Source organism: Cetorhinus maximus, chromosome 14, assembly GCF_964194155.1.
Source record: "Cetorhinus maximus chromosome 14, sCetMax3.hap1.1, whole genome shotgun sequence".
Taxonomy (NCBI): Eukaryota; Metazoa; Chordata; class Chondrichthyes; order Lamniformes; family Cetorhinidae; genus Cetorhinus; species Cetorhinus maximus.
The window spans coordinates 4,521,190-4,543,600 of NC_135892.1; the positions used below are offsets into that span (position 1 = coordinate 4,521,190).

General features: G+C 42.1%; 1 protein-coding gene and 1 long non-coding RNA gene across 4 annotated transcripts in view; one reads left to right on the plus strand and one right to left on the minus strand.

Moving 5' to 3' along the window:
- Positions 1–22,411, minus strand: part of fermt1 (FERM domain containing kindlin 1) — a 76,666-nt gene that overhangs the window by 5,787 nt on the left and 48,468 nt on the right. For all 3 annotated transcript variants that reach the window (XM_078556424.1, XM_078556423.1, XM_078556425.1), the window contains 5 exons: positions 19,865–19,914; positions 16,924–17,048; positions 13,797–13,903; positions 9,701–9,922; positions 1,269–1,393 (listed from right to left, as the gene is read on the minus strand). In XM_078556424.1, the coding sequence (XP_078412550.1) occupies positions 1,269–1,393; positions 9,701–9,922; positions 13,797–13,903; positions 16,924–17,048; positions 19,865–19,914 (629 nt within the window). The remainder of the gene's footprint in view (positions 1–1,268; positions 1,394–9,700; positions 9,923–13,796; positions 13,904–16,923; positions 17,049–19,864; positions 19,915–22,411) is intronic.
- Positions 1,390–20,425, plus strand: LOC144689372 (uncharacterized). The gene is made up of 3 exons (XR_013578642.1): positions 1,390–1,590; positions 2,070–2,154; positions 20,292–20,425. It is a non-coding gene; the product is annotated as an uncharacterized LOC144689372 (long non-coding RNA).

Genomic DNA, 22,411 nt, shown 5'->3' on the forward strand with positions numbered 1-22,411 from the left:
CAATTGTTAGGGCTGCCCGTCCAACCTTAAGGTTAGCTGGGGGGGGAGGGGGGGGCAGGCGAAGAGCCCAGGCGGCCTTCGCATTTCTCATGAAACCTCATCCACGGGCGGGGTGAGGTTTCATGAAGTGTTTATTAATTGAATAAAAATTTTAATGAAAATTCATAAACATGTCCCAGCTCATGTGACACTGTTGCAGGAGGGGACGTGTCTGAATAATCTTATTTTTAAAATATTTTTACCATCTTTGACACTGAACTTAATCTCCCTGAGGCACGGAGCTGCCTCAGGGAAGCTTTCTGCACTCATTTGCGCGAAAGGGCGCAGACCCCGACACTCACTCCTCCTCCTGCCCGCACAGGTAGTGCTGCTACCGGGCTGGGCGGGCCGTAATTGGTCTGCCCACATATAAAACGGTGGTGCGCAGCTGACCGCGGGCGGCGATCAGCCATGCGCCTGCTCCCCACCGGCCCACCCCCGATGGGGAGAAAATTCTCTCCTCTGTCTTTTATAGATAAGTTAAAACACCAGGTTATGTGTCTCTGTATTGATGGAAGATACTCTGTGGTCAAGCAAGCAAACAACTCAAGCAGAAACAGGGAATATAACATCCTAAATGGAAAAATGCACAGAAGTAAATTGTCCACAATATGCTCCAGATGTTAGCAAAAGTGTTTAAATACATTGCAGTTTTTTTAAAACATATGTTGCTTAATTAGATGAAAATGGGTATCTTTTTAATCATTTAATTTTTAAACTTAAATTGAGCAATTATTGTGAAGAAGCTACACTTGATTCAATATTTTATCCTACATGAAAATAATTTAATTTGTGAACATTTACATCAGACTTTATTTCTTCAATTACATTGAGGTTTCACAACTGGTTTTTACGGTTTACACATGTGCTCTTGTGCCTCAAAATTAGCAGCAAATGTGTACTTGGTATTTTTGTACAAATACACAAACTTTTATATAAACACAGGAAATGATGTTTTCTACCTTCGCTTAAGATATCAAATTCGCTGGATCGTTGGGAAGGGCCTGAATAATTCAGGCTGATTAGTCAGCAGTCGTGCTGGAGGTAATGTCAGTTATTTCTAGAAATACCATTTAATGTGACAATTTCATTAATTAGAGTACGAGTATATGAAAATTGTAAGGCTTGCCTTTGTGTCATTTATGTTTACATGTTTTAACACGAGTGTTTTGGGTTTGTTTTGGCAGGGCAAACTGACAATGTTGCTGCAGTCTGATCATCTCACTTACCTGACTAAAAAATAAGAAACTCCAAACTCTGGCAGTGACTGCCACGCCTGGATGAACCGCATTTTGGCTTCTACCAGGGCCATCTGCGTAACATTTTGATATGCTTCCAGGATGCGTGTGGTCAACTGAAAACCAAACGTTCAAGAGAGGATTTACTGTAGTGCAACTGTTGTCACAAATACAATGGCTCCAATGTGCCTAAGGTGGCTTTTTGATAAATCGTATCTGTGTGGGAGCATACAACATGCGCTTACTCCCTTTGTGTGTAGAAGTATAGAGTGGTTCGAATATTTTCTCTGAGGAAGAATCGACAGATTGAAAAGTGAGTCAACAGTTTGTCACTTGTAACATTTCCTTTACCACCAAGCAGTGATTCAATAACTTACTCTGCTATTGGCAAAGATTTGATCTTAAATCAATAAGGATATGTCTTAAAATTCTTTGATGTAACAAGGCTGCAACAATTATGTACAAAACTAAACATTTTTGATCACTTCTGAGTGTGGCCCTTGTACTGTTCCATTACCAGCTTAAATTTGGTCCTGGTTACACGTGCACTTTACAAGATTGAGAACAGAGATAGATGCAATATTAAGTTTGCTCACTTCTATGCCCAGTTTCTTCAATATTGTCAGAAATTAATATTGGGCTGTAGAGATGCTGATACTTATTCCAAACGGCTGGACCAATGTAACACCTTTTGTCGCTTTGTGCTGTTCCTCTGTAATTTTTGAAAGCTCATTTCTAGAATTGAGCGTTCGTTCAGAGTGAGTTAAATATAATTTCTCTTTTACTTTCTAGTGGGCTACAGAGTGCAACATTGGCAAACAGGTTGTTTGTCTGTGCTGTAGATCAGGAAACGGTAGTTGTCACAGAACCTCCAAAGGTGAAATAATTATCTAATGTATATTATCCCAGTGAATTCCCACGGCTACGTCACATATGTTTTTTCTTCCTTTCCTTTTGTTCCTATTCATTTTTGTTTCTTTTTTTGTCTTATGATTTTTTTCTCTCTTTCTTTTTCCCCATCCCCCACCCCCTTTACCATGTTGCCCTTTGTCTGTGGATGGTGTGTAGGAGATATGGCTGGCGATGAAGTTAGCAGAATGTTGTCAAGCGGTGCTCCCCAAAAAACTGGTCTGGGGTCTCAACTCTTTTCACAATATTTATTAATGACTTGGACGAAGTGATAGAACACCAAGTTTGTAGATGACATTAAGTTAGGAGGGGTAGTAAGTATAGCAGATGAGAGTAGCAAGTTGCAAAGAAACATGGACAGATTAAGTGAGCTGGCAGAGCTATGGCAACTGAAATTCAACGTGGGCAAGTATGTGGTAATTCACTATGGACCCAAGAAAAATAGATTAGAGTATCTTCAAAATAGTGAGAAACTAAGAATGTAGAGGAGCAAAGAGATGTGGGTGTACAGAAGTCATTAAAAACTAACGGACAGATACAAAAAAAAAGCAATCGCAAAGGCAAATGGAATACTGGCCTTTGTCCCAAGGGGGGCTGAAATACAAAAGAGAGGAAATTGCATTTCAACTATGTAGAGCTTTGGTTAAACCCCATCTGGCGTATTGTGATCAGGTTTGGACACCACATGTCAGCAAGGATATTGTGGCCTAGGAGAGGGTGCAGGATGAACTCAGCAGAATGAGACCCAAGGGTTAAATTATGAGCGTAGGTTTCATAAACATGGCTTATTATGCTTCGGATATAGAAGATTGATGGGAGTTTGGGGGTGTTGTGGAAATGACCTGACTGAGTTGTACAGAATGTTAAAAGGATTTGATGGGGTAGAACAAGGACACATAATCTTAAAATTAGAGCTAGGTCATTCAGGAGCAAAATTAGGAAGCACTTATTCATAGAGTCATAGAGGTATACAGCACAGAAAAAGGCCCTTCAGCCCATCGAGTCTGCGCCAGTCAAACAAGTACCTAACTATTCTAATCCCATTTTCTAGCACTTGGCCCATAGCCTTGTGTGCCATGGCATCGCAAGTGCACATCCAAATACTTCTTAAATGTTATGAGGGTTTCTGCCTCTACCACCCTTTCAGTCAGTGACTTCCAGATTCCCACCAGCCTCTGGGTGAAAAAATTCTTCCTCACATCCCCTCTAAATCTCCTGCCCCTTACCTTAAATCTATGCCCTCTGGTTATTGATCCCTCCACCAAGGGGAAAAGTTCCTTCCTATCTACCCTATGAATGCCCCTCATAATTTTATACACCTCAATCATGTACCCCCCTCAATCTCCTCTACTCCAGGGAAAGTAACCCCAGTCTATCCAATCTCTCCTCATAACTATAATTCTCCAGCCCAGACAACTTCCTGGTAAATCTCCTCTACGCTCTCTCTAGTGCAATGACATCCTTCCTATAATGCGGATTCTAGAACCGTGGCCTAACCAGCATTTTATACAGTTCCAGCATAACCTCTCTGCTCTTATATTCTGTGCCTCAGCTAATAAAGGCAAGTATCCCATATGCCTTCTTAACCACCTTATCTACCTGTCCCACTACCTTAAGGGACCGGTGGACATGCACACCAAGGTCCCTCTGATTCTCAGTACTTCCCAGGGTCCTACCATTCATCATATATTCCCGTGCCTTGTTTGTCCTGCCCAAGTGCATTATCTCACACTTATCCGGATTAAATTCCATTTGCCACTGATCAGCCCATCTGACCAGCCCGTCTATATCCTCCTGTAATCTAACGCTATCCTCCTCACTATTTACCACCCCACCAATTTTCGTGTCACCCGTGAACTTACTGATCAACCCTCCTACATTCAAGTCTAATCATTTATATATACCACAAACAGTAAGGGACCCAACACCGATCCCTGTGGAATCCCAGTGGACACAGGCATCCAGTCACAAAAACACCCCTCGACCATCACCCTCTGCTTCCTGCCACTCAGCCAATTCTATGGGCTTTTACCTTCGTTATCAGTCTCCCATGTGGGACCTTATCAAAAGCCTTGCTGAGATCCAAGTAGACTACATCAAATGCATTGCCCTCATCTACACACCTGGTCACCTTTTCAAAAAATTCAATCACATTGGTCAGACATGACCTCCCCTTAACAAAGCCATGCTGACTGTCCTTGATTAATCCCTGTCTCTCCAAGTGAAGATTAATTCTGTCCCTCAGAATTGCTTCCAATAGTTTCCCCACCACTGAGGTTAGACTGACTAGCCTGTAGTTCCCTGGTCTATCCCTTCCTCCCTTCTTGAATAACGGTACCACATTGGCTGTTCTCCAGTCCTTTGGCACCTCTCCTCTGGCCAGAGAGGTATTGAAAATTATTGCCAGCGCCCCTGCTATCTCCTCCCTTGCCTCATTCAACAGCCTGGGATACATTTCATCCGGGCCTGGAGATTTATCTACTTTTAAGCCTGCCAGACCACTTAGAACCTCCTCCCTATCTATGCTAATTTATTTAATTATATCACAGTCCTTCTGCCTGATTTCCATACCCACGGTGTCCCTCTCACTTGTGAACACCGACACAAAGTATTCATTTAGAACCCTGCCTACGTCTTCCGGCTACACACACAAATTACCACTATGGTCCTTAATGGACCCTACTCTTTCCCTAGTTATCCTCTTACTCTTAATGTACTTGTAAAATAACTTTGGATTTTCCTTTGTCAATGTTTTTTCATGCCCCCTTTTTGCTCTCCTAATTTCCTTTTTAAGTTTTCCCCCTACACATTCTATACTCCTCTAGGGCTTCCGCTATTTTGAGCCGTCAGTATCTGCCATAAGCCTCCCTTTTTACCTTTATCCAATCCTGTATACCCCGCGACATCCAGGATTCCCTGGATTTGTTGGTCCCACCCTTTATCTTAACTGGAATATGTTGGTCCTGTACTCTCCCTATTTCCTTCTTGAATGAGTCCCACTGCTCTGACGCAGATTTACCTAAAAGTAGCTGTTCCCAGTCCACTCTGGCCAAATCATATCTGATCTTATTAAAATCAGCCTTCCCCTAATTTTGAACTCTGATTTCTAGCCCATCCTTATCCTTTTCCATAACAACCTTGAATTTAACGTGTTTGCGGATGACATGTTATGATCATTATCTGCAAAATGTTCCCCCACTGATGCCTCTACCACTTGCCCGGCTTCATTCCCTAAAATTAAGTCCAGGACCGCCTCCTCTCTTGTAGGACCTTCTACGTACTGGCTTAAAAAGCTCTCCTGGGTGCATTTTAAGAATTCCGCTCCCTCTAAACCTATCATATTATGACTAACCCAGTTAATGTTGGGGAAGTTGAAATCCCCCATTATTACTACCCTATTGTTATTACACTTCTCTGGAATTTGCCTACATATCTGCTCTTCTATTTCTCTCTGACTGTTTGGGGGCCTACAGTACACTCGCAGCAATGTGATTGCTCCTTCTTTGTTTTTAAGTTCTACACATATGGCTTCATTTGAGGAGCCTTCTAAGATGTCATCCCTCCTTACTGCTGTAATTGATTCCTTGATCAATATTGCAATACGCCCTCTCCTTTTACCTCCTTCCCTGTCTCGCCTGAAGACCCTATATCCTGGAATATTGAGCTGCCAATCCTGCTCCTCTCTCAACCATGTCTCTGTGACAGGAATGACATCATACTTCCATGTGTTAATTTGTGCCCTCAACTTATCTGCCTTATTCATCAGACTCCTTGCATTAAAATAAATATCATCCAATCTTGCCAAAATCCCTTGTGCCTTAACTGGCCTATAATTTCTATGCCTTCCCGACTCACATGCTCTCTCTTCTAATTTTGACTGTGCGTCTCCCGCTGCTGACCCTCCTCTCAGGATCCCATCCCCCTACCAAGTTAGTTTAAACCTTCCCCAACAGCACTAGCAAACCTCCCCGCAAGGATGTTGGTCCCATTCCGGTTCAGCTGCAACCTGTCCGCCTTGTACAGGTCCCACTGCCCCCACAAACGGTCCTAATGTCCCAGAAATCTAAAGCCCTCCCTACTGCACAATCTCTCCAGCCACGCATTCTTCTGAACTAACCTCCTATTTCTATACTCACTTGCACGTGGCACCAGAAGTAATCCAGAGATTACTACCTTTTGAGGTCCTGTTTTTTAATCTGCTTCCTAGCTCCCTAAATTCTTCTTACAGGACCTCATCCCTCTTTCTACCTATGTGATTGGTACTAATATGTACCACGATCGCTGTTTGTTTGTCCTTCCCCTTTAGAATGCCCTGCAGCTGTTCAGTGACATCCTTGACCCTGGCACCAGGGAGGCAACATACCATCCTGGAGTCACGTCTACAGCCACAGAAATGCCTGTCTATTCCCCTTACTATCGTGTCTCCTACCACTATTGCTTTTCTCCTCTTTTTCCTCTCCCCCCCAGTGCAGCTGAGCCACTCACAGTGCCATGAGCGTGGCTGCACTCCCCAGAGGAACCGTCACTCTCACTGTTTTCCAACACAGAAAAACGGTTCTCGAGCGAGATGCACCCTGGGGATTTCCTGACTACCTGCCTGACGCCGTTCTTCTGACTGATGGTCACCCATTCCCTCTCTGTCTGCACTTCCGTAAGCTGTGGGGTGACCTTGTCTAAAAACGTGCTATCCACGAAACTCTCAGCCTCGCGGGTGCACCTCAGTGCCTCCAGCTGCTGCTCAAGGTCTGAAACCTGGAGCTCAAGTAGCTGCAGCTGGTCACACTTCCTGCACACGTGGTATTCCCCACACACTGTAGAAGAAATATGGAACTCTCCCACACTTCATGGAGCTTTTAAGACAGAGAGAGGTTTTTGTTCGGCAAGAGAACCAAGGGATTATGGAATTAAGATGCAGATCAACTAAGGTTTAACTGAATGACATTCTCCTGTTCGTAATATTCCTTTGTCTTTGCCATAATTTTGAAAGGGATGCTGAGATATAGTGGCTGATGTCTTGAAAATAAAGCGCGTTACAAAAACTAAACAGTTATTTTGATGGAGAAAGCTATTGTGTGAGGAACAACTTGGGGCAGCAATTTACTTGGGCACGTTCGTTAAATAGTTACTATAGCTTCATTTTAATGTATTTTCATACTGAACAGCGACTGTTTGAATCTCAGTATAAACTACAATCATGGGGGGACTATAACATCATTCCAGTTTGGAGGTGATTCTAAAATTAAATGTTAAATTAACATCAGACTGGTAACACTGAAGGGGAGCAGGATAGCTGTGAAGTGTTATGTTACTTGAAAGAAAACCTTCTATGTGTGTATTATTAATATCGACGAATAAATTGGCTCAGCACCCAAATTGTGGAGTGCTGGCAGCACTAAAGCATCCTTGGAGCAACGTGCCTTAAAATAAGAGTTCACATTGACCTAAATGGTCAGATCATGTCAGTTATCTAACCATGTGAGAAATGCGCTTAAAGATATTTTAATTCTTGTGTACTGATTGTCTTAGAGCGGGGGTAGGGGACATTGGGGCAGGCTTCCACGGCGTCCAAAGAACGTCCCAGTGACGCATCACTAAACCTGGGGGCTGCAGTCCTTTTTGCCTTTCGTGGACATCTTCCCTGCGGTTGTCATGGGCTGGAAGCACAGATGTGTATGCGCGTCTGGCGTGATGAAGCAACGAGGTGATGGCGTGGCAGGCAAATGAGAGCCCACACCTCCCCCCCCGTCTCCATGGAAATGGCGTGTTTCCCAGGAACACATAATTAATGTGGCGGGTTTGGGATGATACGGTGTGAAAACCCACCATTGCGTTGTTTTACCCACCCGCTACCGCACTTAACGCAAATCTGGGACAATTCCGCCCATTCACTTTGGCAGGAATAATAAAAAAAGCAGAGGCCGGAATTTTCCCAGCCCCTCGTGCCGGGCGGGATCTTCCAGTGCCGCCGATGTGAATGGAGATCTCAATGACCCTCTGGCCAGAGGATTACTTAAACAGAGAGTGGCTGCAGAGTTCCGAGGTGCGGAGGGATCTAGGTGTTCCAGTGCATGAATCACAAAAAGTTAGTATGCAGGTGCAGCAAGTAATTAAGAAGGCTAATGGAATACTATCCTTTATTACAAGAGGAATTGAACATAAAAGTAAGGATGTTATGCTTCAGTTATATAGGGCATTGGTGAGACCAAACCCTGAATACCGTGTGCAGTTTTGGTCTCCTTATTTAAGGAAGGATGTAAATGCATTGCAGGCGGTCTAAAGGAAGTTTACTGGACTGATACCTGGAATGAGTGGGTTGTCTTATGAGGACAGGTTGAACAGACTGGGCTTGTTTCCACTGGAGTTTAGAAGAGTGGGGGGTGATTTGATTGAAGTATACAAGACCCTGAATGGTCTGGACAAGGTGGACATGGAAAGGATGTTTTCACTTGTGGGTGAGTCCAGAACTAGGGGGCACTGTTTTAAAATTAGGGGTTGCCCTTTTCGGACAAAGATGAGGAGAAATCTTTTCTCTGAGGGTTGTGCAACTTTGGAACTCTCTGCCTCAGAAGAAGGCGGGGTCATTGAATATTTTTAAGGCGGAGGTGGATAGATTCTTGGTAGGCAAGGGAATCGAAGGCTATTGGGGGTAGATGGGAATGTGGAATTCAAAATGTAAACAGATCAGCCTTGATCTTAATGGTCTACTTCTGCTCCTATTTCGTATGGTCGTAATAAGCCTGCACTGCAGCAGATGCTTATTCTGTTGCATTATGACCTTCTGTTGTGAGATCTTTACCGTTGCACATTTCCTAGATATTGTTTCAAAATGGCACTTTGAAGACTGGGTATCCCACCTTCAATTTTGTTGAAGGCTCAGCACCTGAGAAAGAAAACTTTGGACAGAGAGGAGAAAATAAAATTCATATTTGGAGGGAGTTTTTTTAAAATTTGTTCATAGGATGTGGGCATCGCTGGCTAGGCCAGCATTTATTGCCCATCCCTAATTGCCCTTTTCAGAGGGCATTTAAGAGTCAACCACATTGCTGTGGGTCTGGAGTTACATGTAGGACAGACCAGGTAAGAGCAGCAGATTTCCTTCCCTAAAGGACATTAGTGAACCAGATGGGTTTTTACGACAATCGACAATGGTTTCGTGGTCATCATCAGACTTTTTTAATTTCAGATTTTTATTGAATTCAAATCTCACCCTCTGCTGTGGTGGGATTCGAACCCAGGTCCCCAGAGAATTACCCTCGGTCTTCTGGAATACTAGTCCAGTGACAATGCCACTATGCAACACCTCCCCCATATGTGGAGTGGAATATTCTTTGCAGAAATAATAGATTAAAATAATTGGAATATTTCATAAACCAGAATTTTCCAGCCCCACCCTACACACTATGGACAAAAGTATTTTATTTTTTTATCCCGAGTAATTTTGCCAGCTGGGAAAATTTCACAGACAAGTGTATATTATTGCATCAATAAGGAACTTATTGGTTATCTTTCAGTACCTGTTTAGTTTTGAACTTTTTCAAGTATCTTGGTGACACCAATGATTCTGGGTTCAGGTCCATGGCATTTGGGTCACGCATCACCTGAGGCACAGAATTTACATTCTTCATCTTTAAGAAAGACTGAATGTCATACACCTCTGTGGGGTATGAGCTATCAGCCATTGTCTTGCCCTTTGAAGCCAGTCTGCAGGCAGCCATCCATTTAGCGTATTGCGTTTCCTGAAACCACAAAATCCTTGGCATTAATATAAACCACTCAGAACATCAAAAAAATGGAAAGCAAAATTAATTTTGGGGAACGTGAAAGACAGCAAATTTAAAACAGAGCAGACAATAATGAGAAAAAGACCTTTCAGCTCATCTGTCTGGCCCTAACCTTTGGGTCCTGGTCCATAAGGATCTCAGGCCATTTTTATTTCCCTTCTGACTAGCTGAGAAACTCATATCTGTGCTCCCTGATGAATCAAGAACCTGCCCCACTGACTGTTGCAATGCTCCTACCAAGGCACCAATTAGATTCAAGGCGGTAATCTGTTCCATACTTAATGGATTGTAACATGAAGTGAAACCACAACAAAATATCAGTGATATCGTTGACTTTAACAACTTTTAAAAAAATATAAATACCCAATTATCAGCTGCTTAATAGGAGGTGCTTAATTTATGGATGATACAATATTTGTTTCCTATGCTGCCTAAATTCAGGGGTGGATTAAGTGAACCCCTTGTTTATATGTTTTTATAGCTCATTGGAGATGGGGATTGTTCCAGTGAACTGGAAGGAGGTTAATGTGGTCTCATTATTTTAAAAGGGCAGCAATTTGGAAATAGGAAACTATAGGCCCATCAATTTAATTTCAATTATTGGAAGTTGTTAGAAAGGACACTTTGAAATATGAACATCTTGAGTAGATGTTGTTAGATATTTCCAACATGATTTCTAGAAGATGTTGCACCTTACCAACCTGGTACAATTTTTTTGAGGGAGTAGCCAAGTTGACGAATGAAGTAGCCTTATCAACGTTATTTACTTGGGCTTTGGGAAAGCTTTCGAGAAGATGCTGCACCATAGGTTAGTTGAGAACATTCTCCATTGGACAGGGAGTTGGTTGCTTTCTTACAAATAGATAAGTGGTTCTTCACGGAGATCGGTAACTAGTGGCGCCCTGTGGGGGATCTGTGTTGGGACTGTTGCTCGTCACAATTTACATGAATGATCCAGATGGTGTAGTGGGTCCTGTCCGTAAATTTGTGGATGATACAAAGATCTGTGCTAGTGTTAGAAGCTTAAATGAGGAGAAAAGACTACAATCTAATCGAGATGCAATGGGGAAACGGGCACGCATCTGGCGTATGTTATTTGGCATGGATGAATGTAGTGTCATGCAGATGGATAGATCTAACACACAGCGTGTATATACCATGCTTGGTACAGAACTGAAGTCTGTTTAGCAGTAAAAGGGCCTAGGAGTTATAGTACATGAGTCTGTGAAGGTGCATGATTGGTGCTATGATACTATTATGAGAGTACATAGAATACTAGGATGTAAAGCAAGAACAATTCATTTCAAAACCAGAAGAATTATGGTGTACTTGTACAAGACTTTAGTTGGGGCTCACCTGGAATACTGCATTCAATTTCCTCCCCTCAGATGGGGAGGTGATACAGGGGACATTGAAAAAATTCAGAGGGGTCACTAGAATGAACCCTAATTTAAAAACTCTTGACAATCATGTTATCAAAGTATATCCTTTGGGAAGATTCAATTGAAGTGTTTAAAATGAATTAATTAGACTGTGTCTGTATGAGCAGATTATTTCAACTAGGGAAAAAGCGTCATATGAGCTATGCAAGCAGAGAGCTAAATTAGATGTCAGGAAGTTTCTTGTGACGCAGAGGGTTGAGGGCACTTGCAACGATTTATCAAGTTGTATGGTGTATGCAGATTTTATTTTTTAAACTCATTCACAGGATGTGCTGGCATATACTGCCCATTCTTAACTGACTGTGAGAAAGTGGTGGTGCAGCTCCTTGAATAGTTGTTGCAGTTCACCCACAATGGTGTCAGATTGGGAATTCTAGGGTATTGACCTGGTGACAATGAAGGACTGGTGGTATGTGTCAAAGCTGGAATTGTGTGAGACATGGAGTGGAATTTGGAGGCTCTCATATACCTGCTGCCCTTCGTTTCCTAGGTTGTAGAGGTTACAGGTTTAGAAGGTATTGCTACCGAAGCCTTGCTGTTTTTTGCACTCCTCTATGTAAATACAACGCACTGCAGCCATGGTATACCAATTGGCGAGAGGGTGAATTGTTAATTGCATGAACTAAGGGTAAGGATAAAAAAAATAGAGGGCATTCATTATTTTAGCACACATAAAGAGACACTTATTGACACTGGGGTGGGAGTGGGGTGAAGAGCTATACACTTATACTGTTTCACTTAGTGAATAAATCTAAACGGAGTAAAGATTGAATTCTGGTCTCCTGCTTCACCAACCAGCTGTGAGAAATTTAACATGGATGTTTAAGCCAGTGGCTGGGATGTCAGTCAAGGGGATTGCTTTCTCCTGGATAGAGTGCAAAATTACAAAAAGGAGTGGTTGAGTCCCTTGTTGATATCTCTTCATTGAAAAGGAAGGCGAGATATTGGGTATATACTTCCAGTGACACTGTGATCTTCTGGCACTTGTTTTGATTGCCTTTGAGGGTTGGAGAGGAATTTCCTAGGTTTTCTCTTCCCCAACCCCCCACCCACAAAATGGCCTAGAGTTTTTTTTATGTTAATCCAGTTTAAATCATCTCTTCCAGGAGCTTACACGACTAAGTGGAAAGGACCACGAGGAGTCATGATGGTTGGTTGCATCATGATTGTTTGGGGTAAGCTTCATGGGCCAGGTGGTCTTTTCCTGTCAGCCTCTTTGTACATTTGTAAAAATGGGTACAGAAGGAAAGTACATCAGTTACAGCTGGGAGCAGTTTAGTACACATTGCCTTGAATAACTATCCAATTGGCATTTATATCGGCTGACCCGAATACAAGTTTCTCAGGAAGAATTATTAACTCGCATGTAGTTTCTCCACCAACTTAAAGAAGAAAACAACAAAAAAGATCCAAGATAAAAGCAAAATACTGCGGATGCTGGAAATCTGAAACAAAAACAAAAATTGCTGGAAAAACTCAGCAGGTCTGACAGCATCTGTGGGGAGGAAGACACAGAGTTGACGTTTCGAGTCATACTGATGCTGTCAGACTTGTTGAGTTTTTCCAGCAATTTTTGCTTTTGTTTGAAAAAGATCTAAGCACCTTTGGACATTTAAGTATATTAAAGACAGGATAGAAATGCAAGTAAAAAAAACAAGTCTGACCTAGCAAGCTACATAAGAGCTAACACGATTGTGTTCACCAATAACTGTATTGCTACTTCACTACATTAGCACCTATTGGAAAACAGTGTGTTGAACATGATGATTAATAAGTTACACAATTTTAACATTTTTGTTATACAAACATGAAATTTGTTTTTGGCTATATCTTCATTATGCTATTGTAGAAGATTTGCTACATTTGGTTAACTTTAATAAACATTTTTCGTACTTTCAGGTACAAGGGATATTTTTAATTTGACGTTTTCAGCTAACCTATTGTCAATTAGATTTTTCCCAGCTCGTTGATGTTAAATATAAATATAAAATGTAACAGCTCCACAGAAGCAACTATATACTCAAAAATCATGTTGGAGTTGGCCTCTTTGCAAAAGTAATGTCCAGGATTTTAAAAAAAACAATTTTGAAGGGGAATAGTGCCTTCCTAACTTAACTCCTGACATGCCAAAAATAGGACTTGGTGTGTTTCTTGTTAAAACAAATAGTTATATATTTAATGAGATATGCTGCTGAGTCACTTAATCGCTCCATTAGGGGAAAATGAAGAGGGTTAGCTAATCCCTAATCCCTCACAAAATCCAAGTGCTAATTCCTCGATCTTGCTGTTAAGTGCTGAGAAATGTTTTTTTTCCCCCCATTCACCGAAGCAGAGTCTCACTAGTGTTAACTCCTGTTAATCTATAGAACCTCCGCTAAAATACTTACATTATGACATTTTATGTATGTTTCATTCATGCCATCAGCCACAGGAATCAGCAATTTGATCCCAAATTTCTGCCCTGCTACGTTCACATCTGGTACAACTTCACATCCTGTATTAGGCAAAGTTTCAAGGAAAATAGTTAAGTGAGAGATGAAATGTGACAGAGAAATTGAATAAAAGGTTTTCATGTGTGTTTTTGGAGTGTGTGTGTTAAAAGCCGTGGCATTTCTTGATTCACTAACTCCAGACTAATCCTTTTCATTCTGAGATAATGCGGCATTACAGATTTATAAATTACTGTACTTATCAAAGGCAAACTGGTACTAATATGGGTAACAAAGCAGCTTTATTAGGGATATTCCTAACAAAACTGCACCACGACAGATGGAAAAATGTGGGGACTAGGAATCCCAACAGCTCCCTGTGGGCGAGCAGGTTTTGCCTGGAGAAGAGAAGTTACCCCCATCTTCTCGAGGGGAAAGAAATTTCTTTGACACAACCTAATTGGCTGGTGCGGGCGTTCAAAGAGCTATAAGTAAAAGGTGGATAGGGGACCAACAATGATTACACTTCATTTGCTGTAAGGAGCTTTGGGACGTCCCAAGGTTGTGAAAGGTGCTATATGAATGCAATTTTGGTGAAATCTGAATGGCGGACCAGGGGAGAAGGTAGCCAGCAATATAATCATACCATAAATGTCCCCACAACCCCTGGCAAACACACCTCTTCTTTGCCCTCTCTACATTGTATAAGCCTTTGCCTTCTTAAGGAAAATATAGAATAAGTTCATTTCCAATGCTGTGAGGTAGAAAGCTGACATTTTTTCTTCTCAGCTGTTTAAAACGTTATTTACTAAAGAGTAACAGAAGATGAAGTTTGCACATTATAATCTAGTTTCAACTATAATTTTTCCAACAGATTCCTATTCTTGCCTTCCATCCATTGCATCCATTTTCCCCCCCCATTTCTTAATGATTTAATAGACTGAATGTTAGGTGGTATGCTGGTGCCCACTATATTTTATATTCATAATTCTGCAAAACTTAATTTCCTCTGCAATGCAAAGTTTAATGACATGAAAATTGAGTATTGCTGATAAAAAGAGACATGCTATCGAAGCTTTTCATCTTGCACTCATCGGGACAGCTTGCAAGATATACCAACAGTAAAGGGAACAATAATTTATACTGCACGAGAAGAGAGTGCTGAATGATTGGCAAGTGGACTCTGATTGGTTGAGGGGTTGCCATGGAGAATGCAGCAGAAAACTTAACTGCCAAGCTTTTGTTAAAATTCAAGCCAGGCAGGTCGACTCTGGTTCATTCCCCATGCCATGACCAAAGAATGGCTGTCCCCAAGCTTTTGTTTAGCTGGAAAAGGCACATTGGGTGGGAATGCTCCTTCTGTCTGCAGAGGACAGATCCCTTTATGTGAGTCTAGGTGGCTTCTAGCATGTATAAGTGAGCCACACTGTGAGCCCAACTGTTAATCGTAAATTTGTTTTTAGTGTAATTCCTAGCTCAGTCAGGATATTGTTTAGCAACGGTTGTGCAATTGCAGAATCACATCTAATGTTGGACACTGCATTTTGAGTTTTGCAAGCACGGGCTGGTTGGGTACGGTCAGTACTTTGCCTGTTGTGAACAGCTAATGGGATGTGCCGTTTGGTATGATCTGGCAGTTGTTGAGACATACGGCCTACATGCTTGGCATCACACCGACACAAAGTCATATACCGCATTATTCATTTGTGTGGTAGGTAGAATGTCTTTTTAGCTTGACATCAGTACCCTGTTGGTGGAGAATACCACTCATGTTGCTACTGCATAGTAACAGTGTGCAATACCTTCCCAGGGTAATCTGAGGTAGACTGGACACTTTTCAGGGCCATTCATGAGTTTGTTCGATATACAGCGAGCAATGATCTGATCAGGATAGCCATTAGCCCACAGGATGGCTTTGATGTGCCCTATTTCAGCATCAAACTTGCATGGTGAGCAAATGGCTTGAGCCCTATTTATGAGGTTGATGATAAGGCCAATCTTCTAGCGCTTGGAGCTGTAGGAATCCCGATGCGTGTATTGACCAGTGAAGGTGGGCTTGCAGCAAACTATAGTACAGAATCCATTGGCAGATTTCTCAGCCAGTACATTGAGGAAAGGGAGTTCATTTGACTGCTCCATTTCAAAAGGTGAATTTCAGTGCAGGATAGAGCCCATTAAGGTGTACAAGGAAGTTCTTGCATGCAGCTGCGAATTCAAATATAGCAAACATATCATTTACGTATTGGAGATATGCAAAGTGTAGGAGGTTAGTGTCATTCCATCGTAGACGTGTTTCTGTTGATAAACAAATAACCCATTATTTGACAATTTTTAGAAGAGGTTTGATCATCTCGGGCGTATGTTTTAAATAATCTTTTTCTTTCAACATTCTAGGCACCTAACTAACAAGGAAACCATAATAATGACAATGTTTGCAACCTGTGACATACCGTGGAACAGGGCAATACTGTGGGGTTGTAGTACCCAATAGTCCAATGAATAATGTTCACAGCAAATCAGTAAAAATTGCAGCAGGATGAAGTGAAATTGTACAGGTGAAGACTGACGGACAGCACATTCTGATGGTGGAGCTGCAAAGTCACTGAAAAATCATCTTGAACTTTTGAAAGAGACAATTTGTAGAGATATCATTTTGCAAAAAAAAAAATACATTGAGGTAAAGCACTTTTATTATTTTTATGTGATGGAGTTTGAATTTGGTTTGAACTTCAGGTAGGACAAGGTGGAAAAGTGCTGGTGATGGGATGATGTCTGTCAAAGCATAAGAGGGGGTTGTTTATAGGCCTGTCCTGCAAGATGAGGGCTGATACATCATTGTGGGAAGGAGAGGGGTAAAAAGAATTTAACAGATGACCTCTAATTGTTTGATGTAAATCTCGGATACGATCTGTTTCATCATAGCTAGCATTATTGGAAAATAAATATAAGCACTGCTAACCAAGTTTGATTTGGAATTTAAGCAACTGTTGCGACATTAGGATTTTCCTTTTTTAGCATTTAGAACACATTACCTGCATTTTTAAGTGATGTTCAATCCGTGAATTGCAAAAAAGTGGTTTCTCACCTCTCAGGTTTAATTTTTCAATTGGTTCTCCTTGAGAAACTTCTTTATTCTTGAAGTATGATAAACAAGTATCTTTAAAAATAAAGTAGTACTGCTTGTAGGCTTTCAGCGTCAGTTTCTTAGGCCTATAATGGGAAACATATTCTCAAGTCTACATTTAAAAAAAACTCAATGTAATTTGAACCCGTTATTTCAGTTTGAATTCCTTTCAATTAATCTTCTTTAATACAATAATGATTGATTTCTAAATTTCTATTGCTTGATTCAGAATTAACCCAAAACATTATGGCCTGGCCTATCATCATTCAACTTTACTGAAACAAAATGCAATATATGAACATATCCCCAGTTAAATATTGTAACATATCCATCTGAATGGTAATCCGAGCTTTACCTCTTGAATGTAGAACCTCATGGCTTTACAGTCATGGATAATGTTCTTTCTCTTTGGATATTCAAAATATAATTCTCTACCTGTCCTTATATCGTGGTGAATGCAAATAATTAAGGTTCTTCTGGAAAGCAAATGCTGCCAAGAAAACTGGCAGAGCGAGTTCACCCGAAATGAAGTACACTATTAGAGATTACCTTCTCTGGAAGACCAGGCATAACACCTGAAAATACCACCTCAAATAAAGGTAGTGTTGTAATTAACTGACCAGACAGGACAGCTTCTGAAACTAAAAGGTGAATGGTCATACTGCCAAGTGAGGGAACTTCCAGCCCTCTTTTGATGTATTTTTGGAAGCTTTTAGAAAGTGTGAGGATATCTTGCCTTCAGTTTCTCTCTCTTCTGCAGGGAACTTTTTGCCTCACATCTTGGGGGTGGCTGATATTGAGAACTAGAAGGATTTATTTAACCTGTGTACATTCATTCCTTAGTCCTGAGTGTTGGAATACAAATACTGCATTTGCTTGGTGACAAATGGATTATGGCCAGACTGTCTTGGAAGGAATCTGCTGGATGGAGGGAGATATAGTCAAGGAGGGGAATCTATCGAAAGGGGAATTTCTATCTTGTGGTCCTACTCAACTAAAGCATCATTTCCACCAAACTTGCACCATGGACATTCATGTAGGGTCAGCTTGGTTTATAGGGTAGCAACTTTGTCTGCATTTCAGTTAGATGTCGGTTCCAGTCTCAGACCAAGGCTTGGGTGCACAAGCTAGGCTCACTGAGTAGAGTACTGAAAGACTCTGGGCGGGATTTTACCTTCCCGCTGAAGTCAATGGGGTTTAGAATGTCTCGCTGCATTTTACAGCCACGTCCCTGCCGAAACGGGGCCGTACAATTCTGCCCTCTGTATTGTCGGAGGTGCTATCCTCCAGACAAGACGTACAACTCAGGCTGTCTGCCTTTAGCGGTGGCTGCAGTAGGCATTAGGGGTCCCAGGCGCTGTTCGAAGAAGAATGGGGAGTTTTGGTACTTTGACCAATTCTCCCCTCAACTAACACCATGAAAATCAGCTGCTCATGCTTCTCATTGCAGAGGGCTGTTTGTGTAGAATGGCTGAGTCCCAATGGCCATCACCCCATTTACTTTCACTGAATTTAAAATGCTCATCTGCAAAAATGTCCTTAACCTCCTCCCTCTCTCTGTAACCTCCTCCAGCCTTGCACCTTATTCTGTGTCTTCCAATTTTCTGCCTTTTTGAGCATTTGCCTTTCCCTTCCTACTCCGCCTCTGGGGGAAAAAAAAAAATTCTCTCCTTCTCCAAAACCCTCTGCCTCTTTCACTCCCTTCCACCTTTAAAAGCCTTTTCAAACCACATCTCTTTAACAAAGCTTTTCGTTGCCTCTCCTGATACTCTCAAAGTCTTAGCACCTCCTTTCCTCTTCTGTGAAAAGCTGAGATGTTTTTCCATGTTTGAAGTTACTTTCTAAATCTAATCTTGGCTGCATAAAAATCAATTCGCTTCAAAGCTATTCAAAGAGTTTTAACGGTGTGGATTATTTTGATTTGAAATGGTAAAATACTATATAAATCCAAGTTGCATTTACAGAAAGGTACAGTTCGATGTTGCAAAATTTAAGAAACTGTGGATGGGAGGGAAGGCGTGAAAAGATTTTTGTTTTAGAAATGTCCCCAGCTTCTCTTATTGAAGGCCACAACGCAAACGCTAACATTGTTAATAAATTTGAAAGCTCTTAAAAAGATGCTCCAAATCATTAACCAAGATTGGCTAGACACTGGGCTGAATTTTTCCATTCAGGTTTAAGTCTCACCGCTGGGGCTGAAAGCAGGAGTCAACCCCACGCTGATGGGGTGATAGGACCCTGAGGTGACACTTTGCCAGGCAGGCCCCTATGATTAGGGGGGTGGGGGCGGGGAAGGGGTGGGGTGTTAGGGGGTTGTTCCGACGTTGGCGTAATGGGCCACTGAATTTCCATCAAGGTGGGCTCTCTCCTGGAATGCTGCTGAGAGTCCCCTTGGGATTACCTGTCCCCTGTGGCATTGGGACCTCCCAACGCAGACAAAATGTCCGCTTAGGGTGGGAAGTGACACTTCATTGAGCCCTTGAATGGCTCAACTGGCGGCCATGCTGTGCTGAAGTTCTCGTTGCTGACCCTAGGCCATGGTGGCAGGAAGGCCATTGTGTTCCAGGCCTTCTGCCTCCCCACTATCTCTAATGGTCTGGGAAAATTCAGCCCAATGTGCTAATTATGGCTGAATTATTTAAAAATGTTAAAACTATTCGTTTCGCATTATAAATATGTATGAAAGCCACATCTTTTATACATAGGTCATATAAACTTCAGACAATGTTTACACCTTCAATAGAACCCTTCAAAAATATCTTAACCCACTCCCTGAAACCGATTTGTAATTTATTGAAAACACTGACTCTAATTTTTAAATTAAATACGGGTGAATTAACATCCGAGATTTATTTTATATGAAAAGACAATGATGCCATAATTAAAGCATTTCTTTACTTACCTAAAAATTTTAAGATAATCTGCTAACTTTGGGATGTCCGTGATGTCCTCCTGGAGAAAAAGCAAACGCTTGTTAGAATGCGAATCTCGTTACATTTCCTCTTTCCCCAAGAACGTAAAAGTTAATAGGGAAAATGTAAGAAAATGCTATATATGTTAAAAAAAAAGTGGCTCGGTCCAAAAAGCAGAATATGGTGGATACTGGAAATCTGTAATAAAAATAGAAAATTCTGGAAATACTCAGCGTCTGTGGAGAGAGAAACAGAGTTAATGTTTCAGGTCAATGACCTTTCATCAGAACAGTTGAAAGGTCATCGACCTGAAACATTAACTCTGCTTCTCTCTCCACGGTGGTTCTGCCTTGGGTGAATATGAATAAAATAATATCTTTAACTGTGCTGTAAAATAACAGCTGCAATTTTTTTCAGGAGGCCCAGCGGGTAGCAACAGTCTGCCCTGTTGGTGGAAACACTTCTCCTTCATGAAAACAGTGACTACACTTCAAATAAGGTGCCTCACGGGTTGCAAAAGCCTCTGGGATGTCCTGAGCCTGTGAAAGGTGCTATACAAACACAGATTTTTTTCTTCCCTTCTTCCCAGCTGCAGCACCACATTCAGAAGACGCAAGGAGTTCACTGATCTGGGAAAAACCTCTAATAGCACAGAAATCACAGTATCTCACAATTCAGAAGAGGCCCTTTGGCCCATCGAGTCTGCACCGACACGTGAGAAACACCTGACCTACCTACTTACCTAATCCCATTTACCAGCACTTGGCCCATAACCTTGAACGTTATGACATGCCAAGTGCTCACCCAGGTATTTTTTAAAGGATGTGAGTCAACCCGCCTCCACCACCCTCCCAGGCAGTGCATTCCAGACCATCACCACCCTCTGGGTAAAAAAGTTTTTCCTCACATCCCCCCTAAACCTCCTGCCCCTCACCTTGAACTTATGCCCCCTTGTGACTGACCCTTCAACTAAGGGGAACAGCTGCTCCCTATCCACCCTGCCCATGCCCCTCATAATCTAGTACACCTCGATCAAGTCGCCCCTCAGTCTTCTCTGCTCCAACGAAAACAACCCAAGTCTATCCAACCTCTCTTCATAACTTAAATGTTTCATCCCAGGTAGGGAAGGTGGAAGAAAAGGTTCAAGTCAAAGACCACTGCAACAAATCGCATAACAACCCAGCCCTGAGAGTCATAGGAACTCAGTCTTGATTCTGAGAGCAACATTAGACTAGTGCTAAGGTTCAAGTGTATCAGAAACCTGCACAGAGCCAGAGTATTTAACCAAGGTGCAACCAAGTTGCAAGTGAGTGAGAAATCTTGGAAAAAGAATGATTCAGGTGCCCAGGGTCTAACCTAGCAATCATTACCAGAGAAGCTGAAATCCACTGAATCATTATGCCTGGCTCTGCTAGCAGTGACCTTGAACTCTGTCAATCAGACTATTGGGAAGCAACGTTCGCAGAATGTTTGTGATTACAATCGAGAACATTATCAGAAAGGTATTCAACGGTCATGCAAGTACAATCAATCAATCAGTCAATAGGTTGGAAAAGCATAATCAATTTATACTTAAAATTGCTTAAGTAATCCAAACAGTAGCTTTCACAGAGGTGGGGCAAAGCACTGCTGGCCTTTAACCAAGGGAAAAACATGAGAGTCAAAGAGGTGAAAAAATACAGGTGAATGAAAGCACTTCTTAAAATAAAAAGCTTCTGCTAATAGTACGGGCAAAATATTTTGCTCGGCAGGTGGGTGCGTGCCTGACCTGCTCGAGCGTACAATGTCGCGCGTTGACATCAGGCGAGCGTCCCAATGTCAAGGCGCAATATTTCGCCGGAGTTAGCAGTGCACCCACTGACAATTAAAAGGCCTGTTAAGGCCATGAAAGCATCAATTAAATACAATTTTTCGCTGCCCATCCAACGTTATGGTTGGCGGGAGAGGCGAAAAGGCCAGGCGACCTTTGCAGTATTTAGGAAAGCTCTCCACGGGCGGGGGGTGAGGTTTCCTGAAGCAAATAAAAATAAAATAAGAAATTTAAAATTTAAAATTTAATTAATAACATGTCCCTGATCACGTGACAGTCACATGTTTTATAACATTTTTAATTTCTTCATTTTTAAAAAAAAACTATTCACCTCCCTGAGGCAACTCTGGGCCTTGGAGATTTTCGAGCACTAAGTTCGCTCTCGGCCCACTCGCACTCCTCCCACCGCCCACACAGGCGGCGCTGAGCGCTGCCGCTCGCGTTTCATGCTGGGGCGGGCCTTAGTTGGCCGGCCAGGGGCGAATTCGCCTTCCGGCCTCGATCACGGGCGGCTTCCCGATCGAGCCCACCCGACAAAGGGCGAAATTCTGCCGTGTTCCTCTTCGTTTTTTTTTACACAGCAATTAAGGTAAAATCTGCAGTTTCCTCGCACTGCTCAGTCAAATAGTAGGACAAAGGGTCTGTGATTAATTGCCACACTTCGGTTCCTGATCTTTAGGTTACTGGCACAGGGAGGGGTGAGGCTGTGGAGTAGCCACTTGAAGTA